This window comes from Mirounga leonina, unplaced genomic scaffold, assembly GCF_011800145.1.
Source record: "Mirounga leonina isolate KUSES-001 unplaced genomic scaffold, KU_Mleo_1.0 Mir_195, whole genome shotgun sequence".
In the NCBI taxonomy this organism is placed as follows: Eukaryota; Metazoa; Chordata; class Mammalia; order Carnivora; family Phocidae; genus Mirounga; species Mirounga leonina.
This window is the reverse complement of record NW_023270490.1, coordinates 4,675,633-4,700,211: the sequence shown is the minus strand read 5'-3', so window position 1 is coordinate 4,700,211 and position 24,579 is coordinate 4,675,633. Positions and strand designations below refer to the sequence as shown.

Here is a 24,579-nt window from a genome sequence, read left to right as displayed (position 1 = left end):
TGTGTTAAAATACATTCTTCGTCTCGAAGGCTTGAGTTTTCGGGCGTCCCCTTAAATTTTGCACCAGGGCGAGTGACTGATTCACCCCACCGTCTGCGGGGGGCTTGCTGGGACACCACTGGCTTCAGGCCTGGGGTGTACATGTCCTGCTTTGCCCCCAAAATAAGCCAAGAGAGGAGTGTGCTCAAGTTACTTCTATTTTAAGGGGGAGTGAGGAGAACAAGCCCAAGTCCCCAGGCATGGAGGATTCTTTCTTCCCAAGATTTCTGAAACTCAGGAACGGTTGGTTGTCTTTTTACCGAGAAGGCATGTGCTTTTGGAGAGCAAGCAGCCCGTCAGGACCCATCCTGGCTGGTTTCCCACAACAGCAGATGTTCACACGGAGTGACAGAACAGACTCGGCGGGGGAGGGTCGAGGACTCCGCTCCACGCGGGCTCATCTGTCCTGCGGGAGTGACACATTTGCTGATTATTGCGCAGCTGGCAGCTCCTCTCACCACTGCCCAGCACTGGGAATAGTTAAGGATGTGACAGCCTGAGTCACTGGAGCCAGGCTTGACCCCAGCTCTGCCTCTTTAGAGCTTTCTGATCTGGAGGGGATAGAAGTTACTCTACTTTATGTATTTAATCACCAACATCCATTAAACAAGCAAGGCACCTGTCCTCATGGGGTTTGCATTCTAGAGGTGAGGGGAATGCATCCCTGAGCCTCAGTTTCTTTATCTGTGTAGTGGGGGGAATCATGGGGTGCAGTAAAGAAAAACAGAGACAATGAAAGTAACGTTCCTGGCCCCAGGGCTGGACTAGGGTGAAGCAAACAAGGCACCTGAAGGCAAAATCCAGGCCTGGAGGAGGGGACGTGCAGATTCCCAAGTGCAGATTCGGCCCCTGCCCAAACCGGAGAGGAATGCCTCCTTGCATTTTGCACCTGGTGCCTCTCCTGGCCCTGCCTGACTCCGAGTAAGCCTTCAGATAATGCTACCTACTACACTATTAGCTGAAAGCTGTTCGGTGAAACACTAAGAATAAGATAGTAAGCTCTAAGCCTTCTAGGCACATCAGCCATTTATACACACATAACTGACTGTTCCCACAGCAAGACCGCAACTACCGAGCATTCCTGAAACACCCGGTGCGATTTTGACAAGAGTACCTCTTCCCCTGGGCCCACACGGTCCATTCTAGGGCACAGGGCTTGGGGAGCACAATTCAGTCCTCATATGCCCCCTTGTGCAGGAGGCAGCCTGTCCCACTGTACATGGAGGCCCTCAGGGAGATGCAGGTCATGGGACCTGGCAGAGCAGGTCTGGTCTCTTTACTCATTTTTATCTTGCCTTTGGAGTTGGGGGGCAGAGAGTTTGCTCTGCCAGGTGTACCAGATGGCTATGTTGGCAAGGCCCTCAACTGGGTGGTAAGGAGGACCCACAGCTCGCCTACATTCCATGGCATTGATCAAAGGTGTTTCTGCTTACTTGGTGACTAATCCTGTCGCCATTCCACTGTTCAAGAACCTCCCCTTTCCATTTGACAGTCGTTTAACTCCTTGCTGGAAGGCAGCTTCAGAAATGCTTTCTCCGGGGCAGCTTGTCCTGTGTTTACGTTGAATCTGTTCCCTGAGGAGGGCTTGTTGTTAACTTCTAACTACAAGGAGGTGACATGAACACTAATCACTGGTATAAAAGAGGAGGGAGGAATTCGATGACAAATTCTAGGGTGGCTAATTCACCCGGGGAACAGACCACAGAGCTAATGGGATCACAACATTCATAAGATAAATAAATAGTATTAGGAAGGACTAACATTTTCTCGCCTGACTACTGCCAAGCCCTGGTGCTAAATCTTTGCAAAGATTGTTGATGACCCTTCAGTTGTACATTCCTCCTCAACTGTGCATTGACTTTAGATCAGACCACATTCCTTGACTGGTTATGATTTTAATTTCTTATTGCACAAACAGATATGCAGTATTTTATATTCTATGGTGTATTACATTACATAGAAATATTTAATAAAATAAAGGCATAACTTACATGGCAGAGGACATGTAAGAAAGAGAGAGTAAGGGGTGCCTGGGTGGCTCAGTCGGTTAAGTGACCAACTCTTGGTATCGGCTTAGGTTGTGATCTCAGGGTCATGAGATCAAGCCCCACAGTGAGCTCCATACTCAGCACTGAGTGTGCTTGAGGCTCTTTCTCCCTCTTGCCCTACCCCTCCCCCCTGCTCGTGCTCTCTCTCTCAAATAAATAAATAAAACCTTAAAAAAAAAAAAGGAAAGTTAAGAGTTTGAACTGCAGCACCAGGCTGCCAAGGGTTAAAGCCTGAGTTACTGACTTACCAGCAGATAACCTGTATTAGTCAGCTCGTGCTCCCATAACAAAAAATGCCATAGACTGGGTGACTTAAACAACAAATACGTATTTTCTCACAGCTCCGGAGGCTGGAAGCCCATGATGAAGGTCCTGGCGGACCTCTCTTCCTGGCTCTCTTGCTGTGTCCTCACATGGTGGAGAATGAGCAAGCTCTCTCAGTGTCTCCTCTTCCAAAGACGCTAATCCTCTGAGATCGGGGCCCCACCCCGCTAACCTCCTCTAACCGTAATTACCTCCTTAGAGACCCTGTCTCCGGACACAGTGGCAGTTAGGGCTTCACCAGGCGAATTTGGAGGGAGAAGCAGTTCAGTCCATAGAGGAACGTAGGCTCCCTGCGGGCAGGTTCTGCATCTGTAAAATGGTATAATATAAACACGTGCCTTGTGGCGTTCTTGTGAGGACGTGATATGTCCATATAAGAAAGCACTCAGAGCAGGGTCCAGCATGGAGCAGGCACTGTAGAAATACTAGGTATTATTATTACGAAGGTACAGCACATTTTATTTGGCCCTTATTATAATGGCTAATCTTTAGTCCTTAACTGCTGCACACCAGCCACTGGGCTAAACACGATGTGGACTGCACTCTTTTTATCTTCACGTGAGAGCGATAAGGATGAGCCTTCCATGATCCTTTCTCCACCCCTCACCCTCACAGACTAGGAGCCGAAGCTAATGCCCACAGCTGGTGTGAGCCAGGACAGAGTTTACTCTGTTTCACCACCAGGGACTAGATCCCCAGCCAGCTCCTCAGAAACGTAGGTCACTAGGGGACGCTGGGCCATAAGCGTGAGAAGAAAACTACTAAGGCCGGCCCCCAGAGCAGGATCCCTCAACCTCCACTCTGGTGACATTTGGGGCCAGATCATTCTCTGATGGGGGCTGTCCTGGGCCCTGCATGATGTTCAGCAGTGTCTCTGGTCTCCACTCACTGGGCACCAGCAGCAGCCCCCTTACCCTGAGTTGGGACCATCAGAAATGTCTCCTGGAGGGTAATATAGTCCCCAGTTCCGAAAACACTGCTTTCAAGTTATTGTGAATAAGAAACAAAGAGAAGCGTATTCCTAAGAGAACATATTGTTTCTTTGAGAGAGAGTGAGAACAAGTGTGAGTGTGAGTGTGGCAGAGGGAGAGGGAGAGAGAGAATCTTAAGCAGACTCCACGCCCAGCACAGAGCCCGACATGGGACTCGAACTCACAACCCTGACATCATCACCTGAGCCAAAATCAAGAGTCGGATGCTTAATCCATGGAGCCACCCAGGCATCCCAAGAAAACATTTTAACAGAATAATGTAACTCACTAAGAAATATCACAAGATCCAAAATATAAAATATACAGTCCAAGAATTAGGGCCAAACATCCCAGACTTTGGGTGTGTACCTCTCTCTCTCGCACGTGTCGGGGGCTGGCTCCATACAGGACACACACGTCCCTCATCGAACCTTCCCTGCAAAACTGTGATGAGCAAGAGCCGCTGGGTAAGTGCCACAGCCTCTCTGTCCTCAGTTTCTCAGCAGAAAATTGAGGGAAGAACAGTGTTTAACCCAGAGGACTGTTGCAGGGACCAGGGCAAGTCCACACATGCAGATCAGGAGTGCGCAGCCCGTAGAAAACTCTCCAAACCTGGTTACTGCTGCCATCGCTAGGGATACTGTCATTCGCCACAGGAAAAAAATCCATTCAGTGGGCCCAGTGCCTTGCCCAAAGCTTCACAACTGTGGGATTTATGGAGGCCTGGCTCACGCCAGAGTTCTTTTTCTCAGGGTGAGGTGGAAGTGCCCAGACAAGCAGGAGAGAGAGATTGCTCCCAACGCAGGCTGCCCTCTCCCTCCTCCCAGGGGACCTGTGTTCCTCAGTCTCCACAGTCACCTGGAAGGGTGAGGCTGGCTGGAGCCAGCGGGCCCTGCACACCCATTCTCGGGGAAGGACAGCTGGAGACCCCGGCTTCCCGGCATTTGCAGGCTGACAACACAGAGGCCCCACAAAGACGGCCCTGACATGGTTGGGGAGGTTTCCAGATGCCTGGGCAGACAATGATTATGGGGCCCAAAGGCAGAGGCCCTTCCTCCTTCTGAGAATCCATGTTCTGTGTATCAGGGTAGGCAGCAGCTGGGAGAGGTCCCTGGCCCAGGGGAAGCTCGTGCACCCCAAAATATCCAAAAGAGCGGCCCAGCTGTCACAGAGGTCACCTGGAGATCTTGAAAACGTACTGGTGCCTCGGGCCCCACCCTGGAAAATCTGAGGGACCCGGTCCAGCTGGGGCCTGGGCACAGGGATTTAAATCCACCCCCCACCCCCATCTCTCCTGCATTCACTGATTATGGCCTCAAGGACACAGCCGGAGGTGGAGAAGTAAAAACTCTTTCTATCCGAACGACCCCTCACAGAGACTGACCCCATGTTCTCAAAATGCTAAGGCCTCAAACATGAGTCTAATTTCAAAAACAAAACGCCCCGCCATATGGCATAGCTGGTGTTTAATGTCAGAATAGGTCATTAAAAACAAAACAACTAACACCATTGGTTCATGAAAGAAAGAGCATCCCCTTCAAATTTGTTTTTGTTTTTTTCTTTGTTTTTTTGTTTGTTTGTTTTCAAAATAAAAACTGGCTCTTTCAAATGAATATAGCTTTCTTAATGGAAAAACTCCTTGTCTGATTATTTTTTCTCATTTGTTGGACACCGGAGAAAACCCCATCACAGACAGGAATTATTGTCTGAACCATCTTGAGCCTCAGTTTTGCCATCCTTTAACTGGGGGTAAAGAGGCCTTGCCTCCCAGAGTCCTTGAGCTGGGTTTTAGAGAGATCAGCTCATCCTAGTTTGCCCTGGGAGGGGGGGGTGGACTGGGGGGAGGACTTTCCTAGTTTTAGCATGAAAGTCCTGCACCTCCGAACGCCTTCTTTCCCAGGACAGCCCGGACTGATGCTCACCATCATGGTATTCTCCATATGTGCCTGATTATGAGACTCCCCTGTGCATTTACTAAAAATACAGATCCAGGGCTCCAGCCCAACTTTTTGGTGAGAGAATGTTGGGACTCAGAGGTGATACCGTGTTCCTCAGCTGATTCTCACTATCAGGGAGCTTTGGGGGAAACTGCCTGCAAATCTGCGTGAGAATAAAGTTGACAACCCTAATCATGGCTACCCCTTGTATGGTGCCCACCGTGTGCCCGGCTCTCTTCCCTGCACCTTGCATATAGTAACTCATTTAATTCTTGCAACAACCACCTAAGGTGGGTGCTGTTGTCATCCACATTCTTAAAATTTTTTAAAAAGATTTTATTTATTTGAGAGAGAGAGAGAACATAAGAGGGAAGGAGGGGGAGAGGGAGAGGGAGAAGCAGACCCCTGCTAAGCACGGAACCCAGTGGGATGCAGGGCTCCATCCCAGGACCCCGGGATCATGACCTGAGCTTAAGGCAGACGCTTGACTGACTGAGCCACCCAGGCGCCCTTGTTATCCCCATTTTACAGAAGAGGAAACCGAGGCCCATCGAGGCTTGGTAACTTGCCCTGGATCATTCTCATCCTTACCCTACGTGCTACGTGGCTCTCTATCTACATCGTTCAGCACTGGGCTGGCACATGGCTCACTCTCCCTACACATCAGATGTGATTATCATGATTGTTTTATTAGCTGTACTATCTTTAGGGCAGGGGAGGACTTTCCATGCTTGAGCCAACTTTTAACAGAAGCTGTAATTGCTAAATGTGAAATTGTTCCCCTTGACCTCCCCAAACAGTCTGACCTCGCCCTGGAGGCTGACTGTATTCATTTCTGCCGATACTGACAATGGCCGATAGGTGGCAGGAACCTTTTGTTTTTGTCCCATGTAAATCCTGCTCTTTATATAAAATCTGAAGGAAGAGCAGGAACCATTTCACAACACCTGTGTTCTAACTGCTGGTGGGAAGCAATATTCTCTGAATCCAGGTTATCCCTGCAAAAGACGGGCGAATGCAGTGTCCTTCTTTCCGTCCACTTGGCCCTGAATTTGCCAAGAGGCTACTTCAAATCCGCAGTTTTCAGGAAGACGGAGGAGCCCCAGCTCTGTGGGATGAAAAGTTCTCCTGCCTGCTCACATCACACTTCTTGCAGCCCGAAGATTTTTCATGACCTCAAACATTTTTTGAAAGTAGCCCCCCCAAATTGGACTGAATCCGAACTGAATAAGAAGAGCTTGAAAAGTTTGCAAACCCATGGTTGACTCATTTTTTAATTTTGTAAAAAGCTGGGCTCAGGTGGTGACATAATCTTCTGTGTGTCTATCCTTGTGAGTGGCCTTGGTCAAGGCATTGCGCCTACTAACCTCAGTTTCCTTGTCTGTAAAATTGAAATAATGGTACCCTTGCCTTGCTGATTATGCTACAAGGAGTCAATGAGCTTACTCTAAGTAAAGCCCCTCGAATAGTTTCTCAACACATGGTAATCACTCGCCAATTTGGTTGTTGTTGTCACTATTTTGTCGTCACTGTGGTTGTTAGAGCTGTCATCTTTATTTTTATACACAGTGGGTTCAAATCCTGGTCATTCTAACTACCGCCAACACTTTGTCTCTCAGCTCCCTCAATCCTCTTATTCGCAAGCTAGGTATATATCACTCAGGGTGATCTCCAGCAGCAGGTGATAAACATTCTGGAAAAGGCCAGACTTTTTAGACCATCTAGTCTCTGTTGCAATTCTGCAACTCTGCGTTTGTAACATGAAAACAGCCCCATGTTGACAAGACGTGAATGAATGGGCGTGGCTATCACCCCATAGAATTTTACTTATAGATACCAAAATTCGGAGTGCATAGAGTCTTCCTGTGTCACAATCTATGACTCTTCTTCTGATTTTTTTTCCAACCATTTATAAATGTAAAGCCTGTTCTTAGCTCACCGGCCACACCGAAATAGGCAGTGGGCTGGATTTGGCCCACAGCTGTTGTTTGCCCACCCCAGTCTTGAAGATTCAATATTATATTCATGATGCCCGTTTATAGATGGAAGTGATGGTCTATTTTATAAATAGGAAGTCTTGCAAAATAACCAGTGCCCTGTATGTGTTAGCAAGTGCTCAGCTTTATTACCTCGTATGATTAGAAAACACATAAAATCCCCAGATCCTGTTATTGATCAAATTCCCCTGAGAGAGCAAGGGGTAAGATCTATGACCCTTTTCTGGCCTCTGAAATTTCTGATGACTCAGTGCGTCTGTTACCAGGGCATGAAACTTTATACCGTCGGCCAGAAGCCCGGGGTAATCCTTGGAGACGCAAGGGCTGCTTTAACCAGAAATCAGAAGTCCTGGTTTTTATTCTGAAAGCTACCAGAGCTGATGAGCCCGAGGCTCCTCAAACATACATTATTTGTGTGTGTGAAAAAGAAACTTTTAGGTCTCAAGGCAGCAGGGCTCTGGAATGTCTGAAAGAGCCCTACTTCTGAGACCAGGCATCCTCTGAGTCAGACTCTCACTCTGTATTTCCTGGATGTCTCTCCTGGGTGAGTTTTGGGGACCTGATTCCCTCCTTTCGAAGGGGAGGTAATAATACGCAGAACATTCCAGTGGTTAGGAGCCTAGGCAGCCTGTTGAATCTTGCTTCTGCCATCATTACCTGGGTGACCTTTGGAAAGTAATTCAGCCTCAACTTCCTCATATCTAGAATGAGATGATCACAACACCCGTTTTACAGGGGTGCTGTGGGGTTCAATAAGCCGACACAGGGAGCATGCTTGGGAACCAGTGCTGGGAACTGAGAATGTGCTGAATAATTGTTGACTTTTATCATTATTATTAAAGCAAGGCTCTCGAGAGGCTTAGTAACGATGTGGGCAGACGCCTAGCTCAGTGCAGGTGAGGGGAGGCGTAATTATCAATGATTAAGTCCCTCCTTCCCACCAATAACTGATAATTAGCACCTGATAAATTCAAACACCGCAGTGAGAATAGAAGATACCACCGCAGGTAAAGACAGACAGACCTGGCCTCATGATGCTTACAGTGTATTGGGGAAGGGACACAGAAGCTAAATATTCTGTTTTGCCCTCCCAGTCTGGATCCATTGTTACTTCATTCCAGAACTTCTGCCTCCTGCGCCCTAGCCTGGCCTTGGTTTTTTACCAATTTACTTTTGTTCATTGCCTAAACCACTGGGTTTAACAAGCACTTAGATATTACTTATACCGAGCCTCCCATTGTTTTTACCATTTTACAAGCATCAATCATTGAATCCTTATAGCAGGCCTGTGAGGCACAGAGAGCCTAATTAACTCACACAAGGACACACAGCAAGGAGAAGCAGAGAGAGGGTTCAAGGCCAGGTTGTCTTGCTCGGGCTCTGGGCTCCTAATCATTGTACCATACTGCCTTGAACTATCAGAATTGGCCTGTCTGATGGATTTATTGTCTTGTTTATTATCTACCCACCAGACTTTAGCCCTGTGAAGTCAGGGGGCCTAGTCTGTTGAATGCACAGCCATAAGCCTCGTGCCTGGCACGGCATAAGCTAGAGTTGGTACCCAGTATGTATTTGTTGAATCAATGACTCAATGAAAACACAGCCAAATAAATATATAATTACAAGTAGACTGAGTGCTATGAAAATCAAAAACAAACAAAAAACCAGAGCTATGAGGGCTTTTAACAAGGGATCTAATTCAGTTTGATGATCAGAGAATACTAAAAATTATAAGTATTATTTTAATTATCCTCATTCTAAAATCTCCTTGATTCCATAGCTGTGTTTGGTTAAAAGGGGAAAAAAATGGTATCTATACTGAATATAAACTGGGGTTGCATTTGACTTAAATTCTACTGAATATATGAGTCCCGAATCTTTTCTCATCCCCCAAAATAAGTATAAGCAATTGACCTAACTTGGGCTTGTGGTAATACATCCACAGTAACTTGTCAGTTCTCTGCACCTAACTTCATAGGCAGGAATAAGACTTTTGTTTGTCTTGGATTTTAATTTTTCTCTTTCTCTTTTTTTCTCTATTGCAGGATCCATGGGTAACCAAATGAGCGTCCCACGAAGAGTTGAAGACCAAGAGAATGAATCGGAGACAGACGCTAACAAGGTAGTATAGTTAGGGTCACCTAACTACTAGCTGAGCAAGATCATTAGCTACTGGGTCATTCGCTACTGGTAGCTAGACTTAGGGACGACAGCAGACGAAATAGCCTTTTCAGTGCTCATCACACAGACATTACTGATGATGTGCTATTGTCCCAGGGATTCTTCCATTGTACTCAAACCTCCAGCATCCATCCAGGAGCTTGTTAAAGATGCAGGCCCGGGGCACCTGGGTGGTTCAGTCGTTAAGCATCTGCCTTCAGCTCAGGTCACAATCCCAAAGTCCTGGGATCAAGCCCCGCATCGGGCTCCCTGCTCAGCGGGAAGCCTACTTCTCCCTCTCCCACTCCCCCTGCTTGTGTTCCCTTTCTCGCTGTCTCTCTCTCTCTGTCAAATAACTAAAATATTAAAAAAAAAAAAAAAATGCAGGAACCTGGGTGGTTCAGTGTGTTGGGTGTCTGCCTTCGGCTCAGGTCATGATCTCAGGGTCTTGGGATCGAGCCCCACATCAGGCTCTTTGCTCAGCAGGGAGCCTGCTTCTCCCTCTGCTTGCCTCTCTCCTTCTCTCTTTCTGACAAATAAACAAATTAAAATCTTAAAAAAAAAAGATGCAGGCTCTAAGGCCCCACCTAAGACTTACTGAATCCAAAATTACAAGGCTGGGCGTCTATGAAAGCTGTGTCTTTAAGGACCTCCAAGGTGCATCGTATGGGGCCAGTTTGGTACCTACCACCAGGTGGTTCTCAGCTGTGGGTGATTTGGCCTGCCCCCCCCCCACCCCGCCGCCACCAGGGGACATGTGGCAGTGTCTGGAGACATTTTTGATTGTCACAGCTCAGGGCTACTGATCTAGTGGCTAGAGTCCAGAGATGCTGCTAAACAGTGCACAGGATAACCCTCACAACAGGGAATGATCTGGCCCCGAATGTCAGTGGTGCTGAGGATGGGAAACCCAGATTCAGGTCAGTAGCTCCCAGCCTCGGCTACACATTGGGATCAGCTGGCCAGCGTAGCATCCTAGACCAATTAAACCAGAATCTGCGTGGGAGTGAGGGCAGGCATCCGCATTTTCAGGGCAGCCGAGTTGGGGCACTACTACTTTAGGAAACTTAAGTTTAATTCGGTGATGCACCTTGTGGCCTTGAGGTTCTTCCCTAAGTTCCGATTTTCCCCAAACACCTGACTACAAATGCCACATGTTCTGTTGCAGGTGGCATCTGAGAGTGACTGTGGTCAAAACGGGATGCCAGTGATCACATCGACCCGCGACATTCCATTCTATGATGAAGGTCAGTGCCACACGGGGGAGGTGGGCTGCTCCTCGGCGGGTGGGGAAGGGTCTGCGGATCCCGTACATGGTGAAAAGAAAATGCAAGGCTTGAAGTCACAGGCTCGCTTTGAAAACATTAGTGTTAGTGTCCTGGGCTGCCGAGACAGTGTTACAAACGGGGTGGCTTACACAACTGAAACGTGTTGTCTCACAGTGCTGGAGGCCCCAAGTCTTGTCTTTTGACTGTATTCAGTTATATTAAAAAGTAAAACCACAGACACAAAAATGAAGGTAGAGACCATGAGCCAGTGGGGAAGTGGGGAAGTAGGAGAGAAGAGGAACCCAGTGATGGTGATGGGTAGTCCTGGCTAGGGGACAGTCCTCAGCACCACGGACAATCCTCCGCACCACGGCCTGACCACATCGGCAACGTTGGCGCCTTCGAGCACCGCGAGTGGGACTCTGTCCTCTGCCTCTGTCCTAGCTCCTAGGAGCCTCAGGGCATTCCGTGGCTTCCAGATGTTGTCCTCTCTATGCACGTCCATCTGCATGTCCACATGTCCCCTTCTATAAGGACACGGTCACATTGGATTGGTGTCCACCCTAATTGACCTCATCTCAATGTAGTCATTGGCAAAGACCCTGTTTCCAAATGAAGTCACAGGCACTGGGGGATACAGTTCAACTCTGAGCAGCATCCATCCCTTCTGAGTATGTGTAACCGCTGCAAGAGGCCAAGGATCTCCAGCAGATAAGACAAAAGCAAAAGAGTGAAAACACTAAGAGGTTGGCATTTGGAGTTGGACAGACCAGGGTTAAAGTCCCTGCTCTGCGGGGCGCCTGGGTGGCTCAGTGGGTGAACCATCTGCCTTCAGCTCGGGTCATGATCCCAGGGTCTGAGATCGAGCCCCATGTCAGGCTCCCTGCTCAGCAGGGTGTCTGCTTCTCCCTCTCCCGCTGCCTGCCACTCCCCCTGCTTGTGCTCATGCTCTCTTTCTCTGTCAAATAAATAAATGAAATCTTAAAAAAAAAAAAAGTCCCTGTTCTGCAATGGACTAGCTGTGTGATCTGGACAAGCCATTTCACTTTCTAAACCTCAGCTTTCTCAGCTGTCCTCTGGGGATAAGAACACCTACATCACACAGTTCCCAAGAGGATTAAAGGAGACTGTCCATGAAGCATTTACATATTACCTGGCACTTAGGAACTCCACAGAAGCCGGTTAAGTAGACAAGGCAACAGAATATTCCCTACACAAGGCCAGTTTTAAAATGGGCCGATATACTCACCTATTTTATTTGTCCTGCAGTAGAACACTATACATTCAGTGTATCAAAAGTGGCCGGGTTCTACTTTGCAGAGTATATATATAAACTTATATAAGAAGAAGTAGTTAAGGGTAAGAACTCTGGAATCAAACTGCTGGCTTTGCCACCTACCAGCTGTGTGACTTTAAGCAAGTTACTTAAGCTCTCTGAACCTCCGTCTCCTTGTCTGTAAAGTGGGATAACAATAGTACCTATAACATAAGTATCGGATTTAACAAGGCACCTATTTCAGCGCCTGCCACATAGTAAGTGCTCTATGTATTAGCTGTCATTATTATTTATGATTATGGTTCCTGTCATTTGCCTGTAAGTTTCTGGGCTTCAGTTTCTTCTTCTGAGCAATGAGGAAATGAGTCCTATTATTGGTTCTAGAGGTTTTAGAATCTCCTAGTGTTAGGGGAAAACTCCTTTCCTTATATTCCACTACTCATGCCACATCTGACACCAAATGTGTGGGGTTTCCATACCAAGCAATTCTGTGACACTTCTGGGTGTCCTCCGTCTCAATGCAGTTCTGACTCTGTTGACCTAAAGTTAACATCAGCGCCCACAGGCTGAAGCCTCAGTCCCTCAAGACTGCCTCCCACTTTCAGTTGACAGTCACAAGCGGTGGGTGGTCAGGTGACCCGCACAAATCAGAGATTCCCATGAGCCCCACCTCAGGTTCAGTCATTTGCTAGAATGGCTCACAGACCTCAGGAGAACAGTCGACTTATTAGATGGCCAGTTTATTATAAAAGGATAAACTCAGCAACAGCCAGATGGAAGGGAGGCATAGGGCAAGGTAGGAGGGCCTGGGGGTGACAGAGCTTCCGTGCCCTGGTTGGGCACACCACCCTCCCTGCACCCCCATGTACTCACAGTCCAGCTCTCGGAACCCTATACTGTAGGGATTTTTGTGCATGCTCTATTACACAGACGTGATTGATTAAGTCATTGGCCATTGGTGATGGAACTCAATATCCAGCCACTCTCCCCTCCCCAGAGATGGGGGATGGGGTGGAAAGTTCCAACCCTCTAATCACAAGGCTGGTTCCCCTGGCAACCAGGGCCCCCATCCTTAGGGGCTTTCCAAAGTCACTCATTAACATAAACCCAGAGGTAGTTAAAAGGCGCTGGCTTGTTATGAATAACAAAAGACGTCTTCATGGCTCTTATCATTTATATGATAAATTTTAGAGGCGGTCTGTGCCCGGAATGGGGATGAAGACCAAATAGGTATTTCTTATTCTATATCACAATATCATTCCTGAGGAGTTTATTAAAAGCTTAGATGGCAGGTCCCCTCCCATAGGCTCTATCTACAATAAGCTAAGGTTGGGAGCTTTCTAGAGGATTCTGACTCACCGCCGGGATAGGCAATCCCTGGACGAGAAAAAGTCCCCAAGTTTCTTCCTGCCTTTAAACCCTGTGCGTCAAACTTATACTTTGATGTACACAAAATGGATTGTATTTCTAGCAGTAGCCTTTGATGAGAATGGGGTAAACGCTGGCCATTGAGATGCATGGGCTTTGAAATGAGAATCATACCATTTATATAATTTACAAACTGTAGATGTTCTCAAGAAATTGAGAGGCATTGAGAATATAATACGCCCTATGGAAATTACTTTCTCTATCATAATTATACGATTATTCCCCTAGTTGTAGTATGGGACGCAAGGGCAAGGAGTGTGTAGGATGAACAGAAGAACATAGTGTTGGGAATTGAGAAAGCATCCCCCCTTTCTCCCTTCCTCGGTCCCTCTCTCCCTCCTTTTCTACATCTTTCCCTCTTTTCCTCCCCAACATTTATATATATATTTATATATGGAAGGAATTCCTAAAAGGAGGAAAACAGGTTACAGAAACACAGGACGACAATCTGGAATAGCATATTGCTGTGTGAATACCTACACAGGACAAGGGAAACAAGAGAATCGCATTTTGGTGAGTCATGGGTTCGTTGCATTTAGCTCTAGTTCCCTGCAGCCTTGCTTTCAACTTACCCGGCGCCCGCTGGAGAATCTGTAAAGAGTTTAGATTAATCCTCTGAGGTCAGAATTCTGCCTGTCATTCACTGACAACTTGAGCCCCGTGCAACTCGCTTTGGAGTGATTATCCCATTTAATGAGGAAGGCAGCCTATTATCACCCTCTTGCTGTTTTCCCCAGGTTATTAACTAAGTTATCATTTTCAATGCAGTTTTTAAGGGGGTATAAAAGTAGGATTCTGGGGGCCTTTTGTGATCCTTTTGACAGAATTCTCTGACCAAATCTTTTGATGCACATCTGTATTCATCTCTGGTGGGGTATACATATACATATGCGCATAGAGAAAAGTCACCAGAGAAAGGGTAAGTGGGATTCTGCGTGACTGTGTTCCTTCTTTTTATCTGTATTTTCCCCACGACGATTCAACAATTAATCACCCTGCAGGAACATTTCCTGGGAGGGCTTATTAAGAAGCGGGGGTGGCAGTAGGAAGGGAGGGTAAGAAGCCAGGGTGCGGGATTTGAGTCTTGGCTCTGCTCTGTGAGCTTGGACAAGTTTCTGAGCCTCTGTCCTTTCAATTGTAAAATGGGAACGATATTCCTGGTAGAACCAAGCTTCTAAGATCACCATGAGGCTGAAATGAGTTGATACATGTGAAATACTTAGAATAGTGCCTGGCAGCTGGGAAACACATGGAGGAAGCTACTTGTGCTGGGTTGGATTTAATGTTGATGCTCATAAAGGCTGTCATACAGTTTGACATTCACTGGATTATCTCTAGCATAACTTTTATATCCGGGTGGGCCCAACGTACTCTCAAGGGCCTTTTGAGGGGGAAGCAGGGGGAGATGAGAGGGATAGAAGCAGATGTCACAGAGAGAGAGAGAGAGAGAGAGAGAGAGAGAGATTAGAAGATTCTGCAGTGTTGGCCTTGACAGGAAGGAAAGGACCATGAGCCAAGGAATGCAGGGGGCCTCTCAAAGCTGTAAAGAGCAAGGGAGCAGATACTCCCCTAGAGTTTCCAGAAGCTGACCCATTTTCAACTTCTGACCTTCAGAACCGTAAGATAATATATTTGTGTTATTGTAAGGCACCAAAATTGGGGTGATTTGTTACAGCAGCAATAGAAAACTAATGTGAGCACACTCACACTTGTCTAAGAGACCTGGGCTTAGGTCCCAGCTCTGCCACCCACTAGCTGTGGAACCTTGGCAAGGAATTTGTGTTCTCAGAGAGTCATCTGTAAAATGGGAATAATAATAATAATAATAACTTTGTAGGGAGGTATAAGAACAGTGGCTGGCACACAGTAAATGGGTTGAAATACAGGAGACAAGAAAAACTAGAAGCAGAGTCTGTTGTCATGCGCGTCCTTTATCCCTGGCTTTCCCTGTCATGTCATCTGATGATCTGAGATTTTCCCGCCTGTGTATTTATGCATCTTTGGAGAAATAAAAATGCCCCATTTTTCTCCTTCTTCGACTCCTTTCTATCAAATTTATTACATTAGTCCCCTCTCTAAAAAAATCTGTTCAGTCCTCAGTGCTGTTGGATGGCAGAGACTAATGCACGATGTATCATCATTTTTCAGAAACAGGAGACTTGTCTCTGTTTCACCTGGATGCGGAGTCTCTAAAATAGTAACAGCTTCCCTTTCTGTTCCTAGTCAATTGTTCCCCAAAGGAAGAATTGCCAAATTTTGCTTTAAAAAAAAATAAAATAAAATAAGTGGAATCCTTTTACGGGACTGAAAATTCATACTTGAGCCAAGTGTCCCTGCCCATGTGATAACATCTGAGAATAGACGCATTTGCCAATAGTGATGTGTAATGGGAGCCCCAAGGCCAAAAATCAGAGCTACCCGAGATGTGAGAACATCCTCCCGTGGGGCAATCCAAAAGCAGGAAGGGAAAGGCCAAGACGGGCCACCATTTCCCGCCCTCCTGCCCCCGTTTTATCAGGACAGAACGGGAGCTCTCTCCCAGAAGGCCCTGCGCGCAAGTAGGCATCCTCTTAATCTCATTGGCCAGAACTAGGTCACGTGGCCCCCCCAGCCGCAGGGCATGCTAGGACGGCACCCATCTCCGGGCTGCAAGTGGAGAACGCAGGGCTGGAGTGGACTGGCTGCCGGGTGGGCCGTCAGCCGTGCTTGCCAGCGTTGATCTCGAAGAATTGCCGCTGAGCAACCAGAAGGAGCGCACATCTTTACTCAGGCCTGTCCAAAGACCTTAGGGGGATTTAGCTCGTTTCACCTTGCTGTGCGTGCTCCTTATGCTCAACTCCGCACTTGAAACCGTGCTCCACGCCGCATCCACGCAGGCTCTCCCCTTTCTCCTTCCCCTGCATTGCACGGCCTCGCCTCTCAGTGTACAGCAGCGACTTCGAAGACTGGCTCTCGCAGGTGGCCCAACACTCCTTGCCCCTCCACCCCCTTGCAAGTATGCCCTGGGAAGTCTAAGCTTTAGTGCTTTTTCTCGCCAAAAACTCTAGGGGAGAACTTCTGTTGGATCAAATTACCCTATTACACTACTATGGTAGACAGTCTCCAGGTATGCACACCCCACCCCCCAAAATACTTCACCTTTCCCTATTGTGGTCTTCACCCATTGAATCTGGGCTGGGCTACATAACCAATAATACGGAGTGAATGGGATGACACATGAATTCCAAGGCTAAGCCTTAAGCAGCCCCGTAGCCCCGGCCTTTGTCTCTTGCAGCACCAGCTTTAGGGTAAGCTAGCTACAGGGTCAGTCCAAATGCTCCGAGACTGTCCTGCAGGGAGGGAGCCCACGCTGGTCCCACCAAGAAGCCAGGCGGCAAGAAAGAGAGAAATGCCCAGCTAGTCCCCGCATGTCCAGCCAGCCCAGCCCAGGACAAGTCCCTAGGCTACACAAACATGTACAGATCCCTCTAACTCAACAGGTACACTCTTTAATTCACTGTTTTTCGACAGCTACAAAATGTTTTAAGGTATGGATATGCTATCATTTATTCAGCCATTACCCCGGATAGTGGGCATCCATTTTTTATTGTTTTTCTTTCTCTCCACTCCAAACAATGTTGCAGTGAACACTCTTGCACACATTTTTTATCCTTTGCATTTTAGATAGTTTCTTCCTGAGGGAGGCTGTACAAAGTATGGCTGGAGAGAGTGCTTTTGGACAAACCACATCTGCAGCCTCGCTTTACCTCTTCGCAGCTGTGTGAGCTTAAACAAGAGACTTCACTTCTCCACCTCATGGTGTTACGAAGAGAAAATAAGATAATGCTTGCAAATCCCTTCACTTGGTGCCTGAAACAATAAAGGATGGCCATCACAATGATGTCGATTCCTGAAAATAGTGGTGCCTGATTTTTAATCCACATTGGAATCACTGGGAGGATTTTTTTTTTTAAATCCCATTACCAGGCCCCACCTAGAATCAGTAAATCAGAAGCTCTGGAGGGTAGGGCCCAGGCACAAATCTTTTTGCAAGTTTCCCTGGGCATTAGTATTTTGAAAGCTGTTAATGTTCAGCCATGGTTGGAAACCATTTGGAATGCACTCACATAGAAAATTCCTTATTCACATTTTTTTTTTCAGAAATAAAACATTGGCATTTCTGTTTTATATTCTTCCAAGACTTTTTTGTCCCTACTATGGCTGACACCCTGGACACAGCATTCTGTTCCAGGGTTCATACAGTTGGATTTCATTAACTTCCACGCAGCTGCTGTCGAGTAAAACACAACTTGTTCTTTGCCTCTCTGGACTGAGAAGAAGCCCGGACAGCATATTCTGCTCTGAACATAGAGACATCCGACATGGTTTCAGGAGCATGAGCAACATTAACTTGTCCCTGTCTTGAAGGGTCGGCCAAGAGAGCCCGAAAGAGACCCAGAGAAAGCATGACAAACAGCAAAAAGAGAAACAGGATCGTCATGGGTCAGCTGTACATTATTTCATTTCTCTCCCCCAGGGTGCATTTTAACCAGATCGTGAAACACCATAAATGCTTCCACCACAGTTCTAATCCTAGAGTGGACTTTTCTAAAGACCTTCTCTTCATATCCTTTTACCACACTGGGAAGAATTTGCCAACACTTGTCACTGCACAAAAAATCAATCAATCAGTCAATCTATGAGACCAAAGAAATGGTAAGCTGCCCTAAACATTCCTGGAAGTTTAACAATTAAAGCAGCAGATTAGTGAGTGAGATCTGCTATGTGCAGAGCAGACCTCAAAGGCCACAGGTTTCTGAGAACGAGACACGGGAAATACAAGCAGAATCTGGCTCCATTTGTAGGGACAAAAGCTGTGATGTAGAGCTGATTCTCCGCTCCAGGCGTGGTTGCCCTGCAGAAATCCCCCATCAGATAATAAGAGATTTCAGTGAAAACCCTGTTTGAGGATTTTCAGATGACATTTCCCAATTCAAAAGAAAAAAAAAAAAAATCTAAACATTGTGCTGGACGAACGCCATGCTGGCCCTATCAGCAGATCTCACAGTTGGCAACTTCTGATAACGTAAAGTTGTTCTCCCTACTTTTCATCGCTCACCAAAAATAACTTAAAAAAAAAATCATCATCATCACCCTTAGGTGATTCCAGCCTGAAGTGACTAAACATTTAAATCCTATTGCTAATTAATTCTAAGTTGTGCTTGCTTGGCTTCTGGACCCACCAGGCCTCCTGCCCTTGATAACATGCTCCGGTATATGTTGTCACCAGGGAGGGACCGCGTGGGTAGGAGGTCCCCAGCAGCTGTGTCCCCCTTTGAGGCTACCTCTATGCTTCATTTGTGAACTCTTTTTCAAATGACCTCTGAGGGGTGTATCAACTCCAGGGGACTTAAAATTTGAGGTTTCTGAGTTTGCTGAGCAGAGGGTCAGACTCTGGAGCATGGAGATGCCCCCGAAGTCATGCATCATCCAGGATGCAGGACCCACTTGGCCTGGTGAAGCCTCCAAGACAGCTGTAGGCTCATCAGTTACAGACCCCACTGTCGCTGCTGGGCCCGCCCCAGGCTAAGTGGAAATGGGCCAAATGTTCCTTCAGTCAGTCTTCAATCCCATTCGAGACCTCTCCTTTCCCCCTATCCTTTCATTATTTGTACATGTTTAAGTGACATGGGATGGTGTGGGCCTTAGTACGTGTCCATATAAACATTCCCAACAGTATACATAATAAGGTAAGACAAGAAAAACATCCCCACCGTGAGTCTCTCCGCTTCCCATTTCCTTCCTTAGAGGCAAGCATTCTTCACCGTTTCTTAAGACCAGAGGTGTTCCAACTGAGCATATTTTAAAATCTGTTGCTCTACCTCTCAACATCACTTTTTAAAAACGAATGGGAACATTCTGTACATACAGTTGGATATGGCTTTTTTCCCTTACTAGGTGTCTTGGAGAATGTTCATGCGTGTGGAGGATTTCACTGTATGGGATTCACAACCAGGCCCCTACTGATAAGTGGTTCGGTTGTTTCTAGTCTTTTGTCATGGGGACAGTGGCCCAGCAAATTGTGTGTATCTGTTCTGTGTCTTTGTGCCTCGATGTGATTATATTTGTAGGGTAATATTCCACGAGTAGAAATTAGAGTTCACAGGGCTTGTGAATTTTTAAATTTTGGTATATATTACTAAATTACCCTCCAAAGAGATTGCCAAAATACACTGCCACCATCGATAGACGGGGCTGTGCTTTCTCCTCTTCCCTCCCTGTTAGGTTACTAAATATCTCCCTTTTCACCAGTTTGATAGGTGGAAAGCTAAGTCTCCTAATTTTGCTCATATTTAACTATTCATGAGATTGAGCATCCTTTCATATGCTTAAAAGTCAGCTGTGTGTCTTTCCTTTTAACTGTGTGCTCACATTTGGTGTTCCTTTCCCCACCCACTGCCCCCATTTGATGTTTGTTTATACAATGTCTTCCTTTTCCAAAGTGAGTTATAATTCACATACCACAAAATTCATCCTTCTAAAGTATGCAGTTCAGTGCTTTTGAGTATATTTACAAGGTAGCACAAACCATCCCCACTATCTAATTCCAGAACATTTCACTCCAACCAAAGACTCCTTGCCCATGGCAGTCATTCCCTGTAGCCGCTCCCCCCAGCCCCTGGCAACCACTAATCTGCTTTCTGTCTCTATGGATGTGCCTCTTCTGGATATTTCATGTAATTAGAATCATGTGATATGTGGTATTTTATACCCGGATTCTCTCACTTAGCGTCATGTTTTCAAGTTCACCCCGTGTCATAGTGAGTCCCAATGCTTCATTATTTTCCATGGCTGAATACTACTCTGATGTCTGGATGGGCCACGTCTTGTGCGTCCATTCATTAGCTGACAGACTGACATTTGGGTGGCTTCCACTTCTTCCACTATTGTGGATAATGCTGTTGTGAACATCTGTGTACACGTTCTCGTGTGGACATACGTTTTCCTTCTCTTGGCTGTGTCTCCATACAGGAACTCTGTGTTTAACTTCCAGAGGAGCTACTAACCTGCTCTCCAGAACAACTGGAGATGTTGTTTACCTTCCCGCCGGCAACATATGAGGGTTCTGATAGCTCTTCATCCTCGCCAACACTGGTGACGGTCCGTCGTTCTGATCATGGCCATCCTAGTGGGTATAAAGTGGTACCGTGTGGTGGTTTTGGTTGCCTTTTCCTAATGACCGATGGCATTGAGCATCTTCGTGTGTGCTCGCTGATCATTCATCTGTTGACTCTGGAGAATATAATGTCTTCTTGATGTGGCTGCTTTTCCCCGTCCTTCTCCCCTGAGCCTCTTGTCTCCTAGTGCTTTCTGTCTGGCTACTCCCAATCCCCAGAGTCAAGCTAATAATTGTCACTCTTCAGCAGTGTTCTACGGGGCATGAATTCTACCTACCCCACCCTCCATGTCCAAGGCCTATCCTTGGTGTTCTTATCCTTGGAGGGCACTGAGAGAATAATACGTGACCTTCCCTGGTATGTTTTTACCATTTAAGATGTGCTTTATGTTGTATATCGATCCCTGCCACCCTTGGGGGTGGGAGAAAGATGCTCTATCACATTGCTGCTGGAAGTGTGCATCGCTGGAGTCCTTTCTGGGAAAGAAATCTGGTAGTGCCTCTTTTCAAAAATTAAATGCACATTGATTTAGATGCAGCAGTTCCAATCTGTGCGTTGGTTCCATAGAAATAAAGCATTAGTTTAGGATTTTTGAACACAGATGTTTATCCCGGCATTGTTTGTAATAGAAATGGAAACAATTACTTGGAAGCTATCAGAACAGTCATTGATTAGGGCAATGGCTTAAATATCTTTTGGTATATGCATACTAAGGAATATTATGCAGTTATTAAAAAAATAAGATGGGGCGCCTAGGTGGCTCAGCTGGTTAAGCATCTGACTCTTGATCTCAGCTCAGGTCTTGATCTCAGGGTCATGAGTTCAAGCCCCACCCTGGGCTCCATGCAGGGTGTGGACTCTACTAAAAACATAAGATAGATTTGGACATACTGACAGAGAGGACTAACTGTGACTGTCAGTTCATTCAGGCGGCTTTAACAAAAATACCACAGACTGGGGTAGATTTGTTTTCTAGTAAAACCTTCTTCCTGGTTCATAGATGGCCACCTTTTCACTGGGTCCTCAAGCAGTGGAAGGGGCAAGGGAGCTCTCTGGGGCCTCTTTTATAAGGGCACGAATTCCATTCATGAGGGCTCCACCCTCATGACCTGATCTCCTCCCAAAGGCCCCACCTCCTAATACAACCAGCATAGGGGTTAGGATTTCCACCTATGAATTTTGTAGGGTCATGAACGTTCCATCCGTAACATCAATATATAAAAGCAATCAAAAACTATGTCTAGGGGCGCCTGGGTGGCTCAGTTGGTTAAGCAACTGCTTTCGGCTCAGGTCATGATCCTGGAGTCCCTGGATTGAGTCCCGCATCGGGCTCCCTGCTCGGCAGGGAGTCTGCTTCTCCCTCTGACCCTCCTCCTTCTCATGCTCTCTGTCTCTCATTCTCTCTGTCTCTCAAATAAATAAATAAAATCTTTAAAAAAAAAAAAACAAAAACTATGTCTAATCTGATCCAATTTTTGTAAAAACCAAGAAGAACAAACACAACCCCTGTGTACATGTATCTGGAATGCTTATATGTATTTGTATGAGTGTGGACAAAGCTTGACAAGGCATGCTGGGTCGCAGATGCTAGTTACGTTGCCATGAGGGCAGAAGGTCCGTACAGAAAACGAAAAGAGTTAAGAGATCAATTGTTTTGGGTAGGAAACACATGTTAAATGTGTATTAAAATCAAATGGAGAAAAAAACCCAAAAAACAAAATCAAACATTGAATGTGTCTTTTTTTTTTTTAAAGATTTTATTTATTTATTTGACAGAGAAAGAGAGAGAGAGAGAGAGCACAAGCAGGAGGAGTGGCAGGCAGAGGGAGAAGGAGAAGCAGGTTCCCCGTGGAGCAGGGAGCCCGATGTGGGGGCTCGACCCCAGGACCCTGAGATCGTGACCTGAGCCGAAGACAGATGCTTAATGGACTGAGCCACCCAGGCGCCCCTGAATGTGTCTTTGAGTGACAATGCTGGGCTCCCATTGGAGCAATGGTGGTTTAGCATTTGAATTATCTTTGTACGTTCCAGACTTTTGCAGCACATGAGTGATAGGAAATCTGTGAGCAGAAAGGAGAGTGGAAATGGTGAGCTTCACTAGTATAGTGTCACCCCACAGTGATGGGCAAATCACTGCTGGCTTTTGAGAGAGCACAGGGTGAACAATTACCTTTTGCCCACATAATGGTGGAACCCAACGTTAAAACCCAGCAGTTCCATCACTAGATGCTCAGACATGTTCTATCAAGCTGATAGTCAAGAACCTTCAGCTCTAAGATGCCCCCCGGCTCATTCCTTTCTTTTATTTATGCTGGAATTTCTTGGCCAAGACATCGTGGCTTTTTCATATTGAAATGAAAAGCATGAAATCTGATCATTCCGCGAAATTTCCAAATGTAACATCTTCCTCCAAGCTATAAGTATCTGCCACATGAATCCTTATTTCAAGACCTATAAAACAACAAATGCATTTGCACAACACAGAAAGCCTCAGATGTTTGATGTGTCACTTGACTCCTGCTGCAAGACCTCAGAAGGGTCTTTTTTGTAAAACTTTTTGAGGTCTTCGTCAGTTTTCCCAAGTGCCTACCATAATCCTTTGATATTCAAATATAATTCTCTTTTGAAGAGCTTAGTGGGTCATCACCTAGTTTCCCTTCTACCTTCCTGTCTTCTTCCATGAACTCTTTGAACTCTGCCAGATTCTCACCCGACAGGAGCCACGTGTGTGATCTGAGCAATACTTTCCATGACTCAGCAAACTCCTGCGTCTTCTGCAAGGTTTGCAGTTTCCCTTGGCAAATTGTGTGCCTTACATTTCCACCTTAGCGTCCTTTCTCCGGACGGAGCGGGGTATTGACACACAGGACAGTGTTGCACAGGAAGGGATGTCTGAGTGGGAAATAACTTTCGTAAGTGGACACTTGGTTTGTAAATGAAATGATGGTGATGGCTTCTGCTTCCCTCTTTAACCCTAAGAACTAGGAGGATTTGGGTAATGGATTCTTAGAAGAAAGAATGCCACCTCCGCCACCACCGGTTATTACAAGAGTTGCTACTCTTGCCATTTTTACAGTCAAGCTCCGTGGGTACTTGCTATGCCCTGCACTCTGTGCTCCTGCCTTACGTTTCCCTGACTTAATTCTGTTATGTGCCAAGCTCTGTTGGAGGCACCGGGGACACAGCTGTAATCAAGACAGACCAGGTCTCTGTCTACTTGGGCTTACTTTCTCATGGAGAAGAAGCAAAATGAATTAATGAGATCATTTCAGAGACCAAGGAAGGCGCTGCAGAACCCAAAGAGGAAATGGGGTGAGTGGAAGGGTGACTTTAGAAAGGGTGGTCAGGAGAGATCTGACCTGAGGCCTGAATGATAACCAGGTAGCCATGGAAAGATCAGAGGGGAAACATTCCCAGGCGGAAAGAACAGCTAGGGCGAGGTCGGTGTGTTAAGAAGAGGAACACGGGCTGAGCTGAGGTTCTAACAGGTGTTGACCATGGTAGAGTTCAGGCTTGATTTTAATTAGGGTGAAGCCCTCTTTGGATAGTTTTATGTAGATGAATGACATGATCTAATTTTTATTTAAAACAAAACAAAGTCACACACCAACGTCTCCCAAATGTGAGAAAACACAGTTGTTGTTTTTTTTTCTCTTGTGCATAGTGTTTTCTTGAAAATCCGCTAATTCCATTAACCAAACTTTGCTTTGTCCTCTCCCTCTCTTCTGTTCTTGCTTCTACTACAAAATGTCAAGGGTTTGAGCTTTGGAATCAGGCAAACATGGGTCCGAATCCTGACTTAAGAGCATCCTGCTTAAGAGCAGGATGATGTTTGAAAGGTGACTTTACTTCTCAGAGCCTCAATTTTCCCACCCGTAAAATGGGAGTGATGATAGTACCTAATGTATACATTTGCTCTAATACATAAATAAAATGCTTCTTGTTACAGACAGCATTTGCCATAATGCCTGGTA

At 46.3% G+C, this 24,579-nt stretch overlaps 1 protein-coding gene across 1 annotated transcript in view; it reads left to right on the top strand.

Moving 5' to 3' along the window:
- The window catches only part of BCAS1 (brain enriched myelin associated protein 1), a 95,841-nt gene that overhangs the window by 3,683 nt on the left and 67,579 nt on the right, over positions 1-24,579 (top strand). Inside the window, exons 3-4 of the mRNA XM_035025644.1 lie at positions 9,362-9,438; positions 10,645-10,723. Of these exons, the coding sequence (XP_034881535.1) occupies positions 9,362-9,438; positions 10,645-10,723 (156 nt within the window). The remainder of the gene's footprint in view (positions 1-9,361; positions 9,439-10,644; positions 10,724-24,579) is intronic.